The 11232-nt window shown below is 41.8% G+C and overlaps 1 protein-coding gene across 1 annotated transcript in view; it reads right to left on the bottom strand.

Moving 5' to 3' along the window:
- Positions 1-247: 247 nt before the first annotated feature.
- The window catches only part of Acbd3 (acyl-CoA binding domain containing 3), a 27628-nt gene continuing 16643 nt past the window's right edge, over positions 248-11232 (bottom strand). Inside the window, exons 6-8 of the mRNA XM_028755263.1 lie at positions 10240-10426; positions 8541-8825; positions 248-2299 (exon numbers count right to left, since the gene is read on the bottom strand). Of these exons, the coding sequence (XP_028611096.1) occupies positions 2088-2299; positions 8541-8825; positions 10240-10426 (684 nt within the window). The 3' untranslated portion in view covers positions 248-2087. The remainder of the gene's footprint in view (positions 2300-8540; positions 8826-10239; positions 10427-11232) is intronic.

Here is an 11232-nt window from a genome sequence, read left to right as displayed (position 1 = left end):
AAGCTCTGGAAAATACTTTACAACCTGGTCATCTGCAGGACAAAACGCCAATACTTCCCTTCTTGTCAAGTCTGGACAATTTAAAGTCCATTATGATTCACAGGGAAAACTACCCAGTCAGAAAGACTTTGGTATTTTTTTCAACTAGATAAACAGAAGTCATCATCTAAGGCATTTCTTATCCTATCTAAACGAAGAAAGACAATTAAGTGCTTCAGGAAACTGTATTAACAGAAACATCAACGAGTTACAGATAAACATTTTAATTGATTAAATATATTACTTTCAAGATCTTTTTGAAATTGCACTTGTATGGTACTAATCAACAGCCAAAGGCAATAAAAAAGTTTAGAACAAAAAATGTTCAGATATGAACATGTGACAGAAACTCTATGTAAAATGATAAACACTGCTCCCAAGAACACGACATTTAGAAGATAATTTATCTTAACATGTGCAAGGACAAAACTGTAATCAAAGGCTGAAAGAAATATATATTAGTGCTTGCTTTTTAAAAGTTTATTTTACATTTTAAATACAGTATATTTCCTCATTAAAAAACATCCTAACTCTGTGGTTTCTATATATACAGAAGAGCTGTGGGCAGCCTAATGAATATTCTGGATGTAACAGCACAGACATTTGACTACTTCTGGATGAAAACTCAAAAACACAAATTAAGCACTGGTTAGGAGAAAATAATCCAGTTTCTTAACAAACAAAAGAGAACCTATAAAACCAGGTATTAAAAACAGAAAGAAAGGCAGCATATGAAAACCTCAAATAGCCTGAACGTAGTGACCTGTGCACACTGCAGCTAGCCAGTGGGAGCCCTGCAAGGGACCTGTGATGTCAAAATTAAACCTAAGACTTCAGTGACAATATAACACTAGGTACACACTGTCTCTGTCATTTTCTATCTATACTACCCTCCCTTTAGATATTTATCCTCTGAGATAAACTTAAGTAATGAATGTGGATTTGTTCTCCTAAGAAGACTAAAGATGTTCCTTTACCACCAGCACGACATAATACAGATTATGTTCCTTTTACCACCAGCACGACATAATACAGATTAAAGCTCTAACAGTTAAGCACGTGCATTTCCAATTTTCTCTAGATTGTAATTCCACACTGGGATTGTGGGGCATTTTGTGTCCTAATAACAAATAGAAAGAAATTTGGACTGTCTCTGGCAGTGATTTCCTATTAGTACAATGGTACTCCTCAAATGCTGAATTATACTAAAGTGATTTTGCATATTTTAGTTCAGTAGGTGCCAGTTTGAGTTTATAAACTCCCGGCTATATGTTTTTTTACAGAAAATCATTTCAATTTGAGATGTTCCACAAAACTATATCAAAACAAAATCACCTAGTTTTGTTTTGTTAGCAGTAGTGTGGATGGCAGATGGAAGAGAAGGCCTGGGAGTCCGAGGACCTGGTGGGAAGACGCTGAGGTTGTCTATGAATCTTTACACACCAAGTGCCTACTGGGTTTGAATATTCTAAGTTTAATATTCTCTCAGAAAATAATTCTCTGTAACCTAACTAACTAAACAGCTGCACCCAAAGCAAAAACAGCCTTCGTTACTCAGGTAAGATCAAGTTGAGGCCATTTCTTTTTCTACTATAATCTGTGAAGCCAAGCTTTTAAGTCTCAAGCTATTCCACTTAGTCAAAGCCAGTGCACTCAAGTAGGGTACAGAAGCATTCCCAGTTACAGCTCTAACTGTGGCTCTGCAGAACACATGGAACAGCCAACAATGCACCCCCCAGCCAGGTCAGGCAAACGCTGGGACGTCTACTTTGGAGACTGAATATTAACACGTAGCTCATGTACCTTCAATATCCACTAGCAGCTCTGCCGGTCAGCACCCAAGGGCTAGTTGAGTCTTCGGAACTGCTTTTAACCTCAGAGCATTAATGGTAAAGAGTCTCAAGGAATCCTGGTTCTCAACAAGAGCTCACTAACCATCAGAACAAAATAGAGAAGGTAAACACTGACTCCTATGCGCCACAAAAGTCAAAGGAAATGAAATGTCATCTTCTGTTTAACCCTAAACTCCTGACTCTGTAACACCAGCTTTATCTAGTATAATAGACTCTGTAGTAGACTGACTTGGACCTCCACAGAGAGTAGGAATTATCAAACTTGAGGAGATAGACTCCCCTCCCTGGATATTGGTGGCTGCCTGCATACACTTCTTCATGACAGTCCCGCCGGTACACAGGTACGATCTCATCCAGCAGAGGCTTGTTGGCATTCTTTTTGGCTTTCTCTTCACAAGTGACATTTTCTGTGAGACAGTGAGAAAGAATAGAAGACATAAGTCAAATATTAAATCCAGGAATATTAAATATCACCTCATTCCTCAAGCAATGAAACGCCATGCTTTGAGGTGTGTTAGAAATACCTCCCCCCCATCAATTTATTTATGGATCTGAGTACACTGTCACTATCTTCAGACACACCAGAAGAGGGCACCAGACCCCATTACAGATGGTTGTGAACCACCATGTGATTACTGGGAATTAAACTCAGGACCTCTGGAACAGCAGTTGGTGATCTTAACCGCTGACCTGTTTCTCCATCTCTAGGAATTCTCTTAAAGCAGTCTCAACTGTGCATGTAGGCGTGTGCATCCATGTGAATGCCTGACCACCACTATGCACAGCTGCTATGCCTGAGAGTGCAGTGACAGACACAGGGGAGAGGTGGCAACCGGCCTTGTTTTCCTATTCTCTATCTATCCAGTTCCTAACTCCTTCCTGATATACACCAATCTTAGTCATGGAACACTGAAGAAAACTCTGCTGATCTTCTGCAAGGCCATCTTCATTTTAGGAATGGTAGAAGGTAGCCTAGGCAGACTATAGCTTCTGTATATTTTAAATATAAAAACCACAGGAGAAAGGTATGCAGAGGCAGCTACAAACTGTCAGTTCCCCTAGTCCTGTTTAACACAGAGATAAAATACACAGATAAAAATGAGCTCTGATCAAGACTCTCACTGTTACTAATTTCCTGGCTGTAAAAATATCAAGTTAGGAAAGAAACACTAATAGTCAGTTGTTGGGAGCCGACTCCTAGCAGAAAGCGGCTATCCTCTTTGCAGCCATCTCACACCACATACCCCGACAAAAGTCTTGTTTTCAACAGCCCACAACAGCTGAGCACACTCTGATAAATATCTTGTTTTGTTGTTTAATGCTCCCAGCTGCAAGGTGCATGTGGTAAAGTGTCTTCAGCTGCATTCCACTGTTTGTGCTTATATATACCCATGATTTTCTTTCAATAAATGGGAGGGGACTTGATTAGACTCTCTGTCTTGTCTCCATTCTTCGAGTCTCTTGCCCCTCCATCCCCACCCTCTCTCTTGCTAGATCCTGACCCGCGGACCAGAGCAGCAGCTCGGGCAGGTACAGTCTGTAAGAATAAGACAATTATTTCAAATTGTCTCAGTCTAACACATTACATATAAACAACCTCAAGGAAAGAAAGACTTCTAGGTTTCTAACATGGCAGAGCAAACCCTGGCAACATCTATTAGCTGTATTTAATGCCCACAGCCAGGAATTTTAAAAGTGTGAGACGCTCTCAGGAGGAATTTAAGGAAATAAAATAAATTATATCATGTGATATCTTGGAATATATCTTAGAAAATTAGGTAAAAACTTGTGAAATCTGAACAATTACTGACAAATTTACCAATACCAGTATCAATAATGGCCCATTAAGATAAGTACAGGGCTGGAGAGATGGCTCAACGGTTAAGAGCACCAACTGCTCTTCCAGAGGTCCTGAGTTCAATTCCCAACAACCACCTGGTAGCTCACAACCATCTGTAATAGGATCCGATGCCCTCTTCTGGTGTGTTAGAAGACAGCAACAATGTACTCATATACATAAAATAAATAAATAAATTTTTGAAGAAAGATATGTACAATTTAAGAAGTCAAAAATGGGGAAAACTAGCCAAGTAGTGGCGGTGCACACCTGTAATCTCAGTACCTGGGCAGCAGGAGGCAGGCAGAGCTCTATGAGTTTGAGGCCAGCCTAGACTACAGAGTGAGTTCCAGGACAGCCAAGGCTATACAGAGAAACCATTGGGGAAGGGGGTGGGGTGGTAATTCTAAACGTTTGAAAGCTTTAAAAGAAAAAACAGAAAAAAAGAAAGAAAGGAAGGAAGGAAGGAAGGAAGGAAGGAAGGAAGGAAGGAAGGAAAAAAGGAGGAAGAGAAAAAAGTAGAGGAGACACAGAGATGGTGGCTCATACCTATAATTCCAGCACAAAGGTGCATTACCACTCTAGACTCTTGTTCTGTGGACTACACAGTACATACGTGGACACATCAATGGCGCACAGTAGTTATCTAAGGCACAGGCACGAATTTGCCCAGTGAGCTAAGTCTCCACACAGGTTCATTCCTGGTGGAACAGTTCTTGGAATTAGTAAGATCTCACCATTCCTGCTCAAATGGAGATTTTAATGGATCAGTGTTTAGAAAGGATTAGAAATGTATGTGAGTAGGCAACCCCACCTTCCCTCTGAGACACATACAGCAGAGCTAAGGTCAAAGACCTCAGCTATGTTTTTACCAGTTCTTTTTAATAAAACCTTAAGATTGCCTTATATCTCAATTTTTACTTGTATACTTGTGCTCATTTTTCAGTATGTGTATCCTATATAAGCAGGTGTGTGAGAAGGTCAGAGGGAGGTGTCAGAACCCCTACCTGAAGGTGCAGGCAGTTCTGAGCCTGCATCAGTGCTGGGAACTGAACCTGGATACCTTGCAAGAGCAGTAAGCACCTGAGCCATCACTCCAGCCCTTTTTACCAGCTACTGCCCCAATGTCAATAATCCCCAAACTTATCAGCTAGGGCTTCAGAACAGAGAGTAGGAAGTAATTTTCTTTTAAAAGTCTCTAATGGCCAGGACAAGTGAACTTCGACCCAACCTCAGAGCAGAACTATTTCTTTCCTTCCTTCTTACCTTTTTAAAAGATTAATTTTATTCTATGTGCATGGACTTTTGACCTGTATGTATGCACATATGTATGTACAAAGAGTGCAAGCCTGGTGCCTACAGAGTTCCTCTGAACTATAGTCATGGGTAGTTATAAACAACTATGTGGGTGCTGGGCATCAAGCCTGGGCCCTCTTTGGGAGGGAATGCTGTTAACTACTCAGCCATCTCTCTAGCCCTTTGTCCTTTTTTTTTTTTTTTTTTGAGACACAGTCTGTCTTAGTAGCCCAGGCTGACCAGGAACTCACTATATAGCCCAAGCTGGCATCAAATCATGATCTTCCAACATCAGCCTCCTTAGTGCTGAGATTACAGATGAGGATAATCACATCTAGCCAGAGCCAAGAACTAACTTTGTCTCTTCCTTTTTTGTTTGTGCAGTGCTAGGGATCTTGTGCATAGAGAGCACAAACCCTACCACTGAAAATACTCCTCAGTAGGACTCTTATAAAGCATTCACAAAAGCTCTTTCAGAGACACATACACTTTCCTTTCTATGTATCTGCAAGCAGTCTAATTGAATGAGTCTCTGTTGTATGAGAAAGGCTAGCACAGGCTTAGCTGCTGGCCCATGTTGCTGGGATGCAGGTAGTGCACGCAGCTAAACTGTTCAGATTCTACCTTTCCTTGCGTCTTATTCCAACCTTTGGTTTTTATAAGTATTATGGGAAATGTTTCACTTTGCTGCTAGTACTCAGGAATCAACATTATTAAAAACAAAATGCCAATGCCTTGGAATCGGCTCGGCCATTAAGATGACTTGTTCTTAGAGTGGACCAAAGGTCAGCTGGCAGCACCCACGTGGCTCTCACAATTCCTTAGAACTCCGGTTCCAGCAGACCCGACACCCTTTTTACCTCTACAGGCTTCAGGCATGCATGTGGTACAAAACATACATAAGGGGACATATTCACTCAACTAAAATAAAAAGTCAATCTTTAAAAAATCTTAAAAACAAGCCAGGCATGGTGGTACACATAACAACATGCCAACCTAGTGGTGGTGCACACCTTTAAACCCAGCACTCGGGAGGCAGGCAAATGGATTTGAGTTTGAGGGCAGCCTGGTCCATAGTGAGTTTTAAGATAGCCAGGGCAACACAGTGACACGTTGGCCATTAAAAAATTAAAAAGAGCCAGGCAGTGGTGGCGCACACCTTTAATCCCAGCACTTGGGAGGCAGAGGCAGGCAGATTTCTGAGTTCGAGAGTTCGAGGCTAGCCTGGTCTACAGAGTGAGTTCCAGGACAGCCAGGGCTACAGAGAGAAACTCTCCCTGTCTTGAAAAAACCAAAAAAACAAAAACAAAAACAAAACAAAACAAAACAAAAAAACAAAAAGAAAGAAAGAAAGAAAGAAAGAAAGAAAGAAAGAAAGAAAGAGAGGAAAGAAAAGAAAGGAAAGAAAAGAGAAGAAAAAGGAAAAAAGCCACGAAAGACAAGGTGGGACATGTTTTGATATTTTTTGATATTTAATTAAGGATTTTAATCTTCTGGGATGACAATCTGCAAGATGTACTGAAATGCCTGGGACACTCTGGTAGTTCATATAAAAATAGCTTATCTTTGGAGCTGAAAAATTAGTATGAAATGTCAATTGTTAAACCACATATTAAGTGAATTTCAGGCAGGCTTATGGTCTAACAGCTCTACGTGCTTCCACGTGAGCCCAGCAGTGTCAAAGCATGGCAATGTGACTAAAGAGAGTCTACCTTTAAATCAAAATGGACTAGTCCATTCCAAGAACAACTCTTAAACCTATTTTAATACCATCATCGTGAAATACTATAGTACTCTTAACAAGAACAAGGGCTTCTTGTAAGCCACTGGACACCTCGGTTAGCCCTGAAAAGTGGAACCAGGGTGCTCAGCCACTCTCACAGGCTGGCACTACAGACTTGTGTCAGTCTCAATCTGGCTGACTCAGCTTGTAGAAATATCCCAAGTTCTAGTTTTTCCAGCTAACAAAATTGAGGAGGGCAGCTTCTCAAAGATCAATACATCCTTTAACTTATTTCTTAGACCAAGGTCTTTCAAAACTCCTGATTGTTTACTGAGAGGAATGAAAAGTCACTGTCTTGTAAAATGGTGATTTCCAAAGAGAAGAGTGACTGAAATCTGGTGAGTTTTCTTCATTTACACACAATTTTTTTAATTTTTATTTTTTTAGGTTTTTCGAGACAGGGTTTCTCTGTGTAGCTCTGGCTGTCCTGGAACTCACTCTGTAGACCAGGCTGGCCTTGAACTCAGAAATCTGCCTGCCTCTGCCTCCCAAGTGTTGGGATTAAAGGCATGTGCCACCACCGCCCGGCTGCAATTTTTGTTATTGGTTCCCCCCCCAAAATTTTTTTTTAAAGATTTATTTATTTATTTTTATATGAGTACACTGTAGCTGCCTTCAGACATACCAGAAGAGGGCATCAGACCCCATTACAGATGGATGTGAGCCACCATGTGGTTGCTCAGAATTGACTGAACTCAGGACCACTAAGCCATCTCTTCGGCCTGGTTGTTTGGATTTTTTGAGACAGGGTTTTCTTATATAGCATCCATGGATATCCTGGAATTCACTATGTAGATGAGAAGGGTCCCCCGAAACTCACAGAGATCCGCCTGTCTCTCCTTCTGCCTCCTAGGTGACGGCCTGCCTGTGCCACCGCGACCCACCACACACAACTTTTTACCTAACATCTTGGAGGCAGAGGCAGGAAAATCAGGAGTTCAAGGCTACCCTTGACTATATAGTAAATTAAAGGTCAGCTTTGGCTCCATGGAACCCTGTCTCACCCAGCTGTGGAAGTAGCTCACATCTATAATCTTAGCACTTGGGACTGAAACAGGAAGATCCTGTCTTTGGTTTTTTGTTTGGTTGTGTTGGTGTTTTTTATTGTTTGTTTGTTTGTGTTTGTTTGTTTGTTTTTGGTTTTCCAAGACAGGGTTTTTCTGTGTAGCCCTGGCTGTCCTGGAACTCACTCTGTAGACCAGGCTGTCCTAGAACTCAGAAATCCACCTGCCTCTGCCTCCCAATTTTTTATTTTTTTTGAAACAAGGTTTCTCTGTGTCTCCCTGGCTATCCTGGAACTCTTTTTTGTAGACCAGGGGGCCTTGAACTAACAGAGGAGTTTATAAAACAAAAAATGTTGTTATCAAAAATATAAACTCTTTTGATGACAAGAATTCTTACTTGCTCTTTCAAACCTTTAAAAACTGGAGGACTGCTTGAGTCCGCTAGTTCAAAACCAGTCTGGACAACAAAGCAATGTCCTGCCTCAAAAACAAAACACACAAAAACAAACCTCAAAGGGTCTTCACATACTTAGCTTTCTAATACATAAGACTGTAAGTAAAACAACATTCAGAACCAAAGAGACTTTCTTGGCATTTTAGAGAAATTCATGTTCAGGGATTTTGTGATAGATGGGCCTTTCTCAGAGCCTCTTCACCCAACACCCCACTCCTGAACAGAGCACTTCCTGTCCATGAGTTAGCAGGACTGAATGTGAACCAAGGCTTACCTTCCTCCTCCTCGTCGTCGTCACTGGACTCACTAACATGCACACTGACAGCAGCATTTGGGGAGTCTGTCCATTCAAAATAAACCCCAAACCCAATGTCATAACTGTCTGTAGCAAATTCCCAGAAGAGGTATGATCCTTCCTCATGAGTGGGGACTCGGACGGTGACTACTTCTCCTCGGCGCACTGTAATCAGCGAATCTGCATCCTGCCGAATCTTCTCTTTAAAGTCTTTGATCTGTGGTCTTGTCCACATGGATGGAGCTGCGATCACTGGAAGAGAGTCTAAAGGCAACAGGATTTACAAAGGCTAAAGCCAAAGGGTGCTTACCCTGCAGAGAACATCTGACACCAAGGGCAACATGGTTAGCTTCCAGGCTGTTCTGGAACTCACTTTGTAGACCAGGCTGGCCTCAAACTCAGAAATCCACCTGGCTCTGCCTCCCAAGTGCTGGGATTAAAGGCGTGTGCTACCACTGCCTGGCAAGGACAAACATCTTGTTACTGAGTAATATTCATGTGTACTGCAGAACTCAGCAGGTTTTCCAGTTAAGTTAATGAGATTCACTAACAAGATCTCCTCTTGTTTGCAAATCCTTGTAGAGCTGGGGCTGCAGCTCAGCTCAGAGTGTTTGCCTGGCTTGCACAAATCCCTGGGTCCAGTCACTAGCACTAGGAGAAACTAGATCCCAAGTCATCTTCAGCGACACAGTGACTTGAAGGCCATCCCGAGTTGTCACAAAACAAAACAAATCAATAGTTGTGGTGGTGCATGCACCCCTTAAGTTCCAGCACTCACTTTGGTGGCAGACAGTTCTGTGAGTTGAAGGCCAGCTAGGAACACACAGAGAGACACTGCCTCAAAAAAAAAAAGGTAGTAAGAGGGAGAGGAGGAGAAGATGAGGAAGAGGAGGAGGAAGAAGAAGAGGAGGAGAACAAAGTGAAGTGCCAATGAGATGCCTTAGCAGGTAAAGGCACTTGCCAGCAAGCTTGATTTTACTATAACCTGAGGTTATTCATCAGAATCCACATGGTAGAGAGAGAACCAAATTTTGCCAGTTGTCTTCTGACCTCTCTGTGTGCACACATACAGTCACAGAGTTAAATCGGTAACTGTGAAACAAATACTGGCATAAACTCTGGGTAAGACTGAAGTAAAGAAGGTCAGAATGAGTTTCAGGAATCCTCCTTACCTACGCAGGTTTCAACCTAGCACAGCATTCAGAGACTCAAATGGGGGAAAAAGAAAGAGAAACCACTTGAACCTCCCATCCTTACCTCCAACTGCTGAAAATTAAAATTAGGAAAACTATACTTCAAAGAAACTAACGGTCTCAGATCACAAAAACAAAAGCTGTATGAAGCTGGTGAACTTGACAGACATCTAAATAACAAATCTCTCCTGCGATAACAGGCATGTGGCACCACATCCAGCTTCATGTGGTGCCTCAAACTGAACCCAGGCCTTTGTGACACTAAGCAACCGCTCTATCTGAACGGAACTAGATCCCTAAGCCTTGATCTTCTGTGTCTGCATCATCAGAAGCATCAGATTCCAATTCAAAGAGCAAAGGCGTGCTGGGCTCACATACATGTAAGTGTTCCCAAAAGCTATTCAGCTTATCTTCCTGATTTGTCCTTTCACGAGGTCTGAGAGTGACATCTGGATGGGTAAATACATGTGCTAAGTAAGCCATACCTTTTGGCCCATTTTCCAAGGCTTCTTCTGCAGCTTCTGGCTCAAGGACTTTTTCAGAATGTCCAGTGTGGGTTGTGGCCTGTCCATTAACTGACAGTGTATCACTTGCTCCAGCTGTGTTCACCTTTGATGGTGCAGGCGATGACGCTCCAGCCACCACCACTTCTTGCTGCTTCTGTAATGCTGCCTACAAATAGAGAAAAAGTTAAGATGCTCTTATCAGAAAGGCTAACATCTGCCTAGGAGTGAAGTCTGACACCATGTAGTTGCTCTATACTAAAGCATTCTAAGAAATTACTAATTAACTTTTGCCAGTTTTATGTGTAATGAATATTAATATAACACCAACTGACAGCTAAACACAATTAAACATTCAATCTCAGATAAAACTAAGGGCAAAAGTTAAATATAGTAATATGCCACTGTCCTCCATGAGTGTTAAGATTAAGGGCATGCCATGTCCAGCATGTGCCACCATGTCCAGCAGTGATATATATTCTTAGAATTGAATAGAAGAAAATATTTTGTGTTTTTTAATAAAATTCAACTATAAGCAGGAATGATGGTCTGTGCCACTAATTTTAGCACTCACAATGCAGTCAGGCAGATCTCAGTGTGAGGTTACCTAGTTACAGAGTGCCAGGCCAATCAGGGATACACAGAGACACTCTGTCTTTCAAGCTACAAAACTGGATATGCTAAATGTGCCAGCACAACACTCAAGAGGCTAAAGTGGGAAAACAAAACAACAACAACACTTGAACCTACTCTCCATCCTCACCTTCAACTACAGAAATTAAAAATTACAAGCTGCGCAGTGATGGCACACACCTTTAATCCCAGCACTTGGGAGGCAGAGGCAGGCGGATTTCTGAGTTTGAGGCCAGCCTGGTCTACAGAGTGAGTTCCAGGACAGCCAGGGCTACTCAGAGAAACCCTGTCTCGGAAAAAAAAAAAAAAAAAAAAGAATCTAATGTCACTAAGCTGGGTGGA

This window comes from Grammomys surdaster, unplaced genomic scaffold, assembly GCF_004785775.1.
Source record: "Grammomys surdaster isolate TR1022 unplaced genomic scaffold, NIH_TR_1.0 126051, whole genome shotgun sequence".
Taxonomy (NCBI): domain Eukaryota; kingdom Metazoa; phylum Chordata; class Mammalia; order Rodentia; family Muridae; genus Grammomys; species Grammomys surdaster.
The sequence above is the reverse complement of the archived record's forward strand: the minus strand, read 5'-3'. Positions and strand labels throughout refer to the sequence as shown.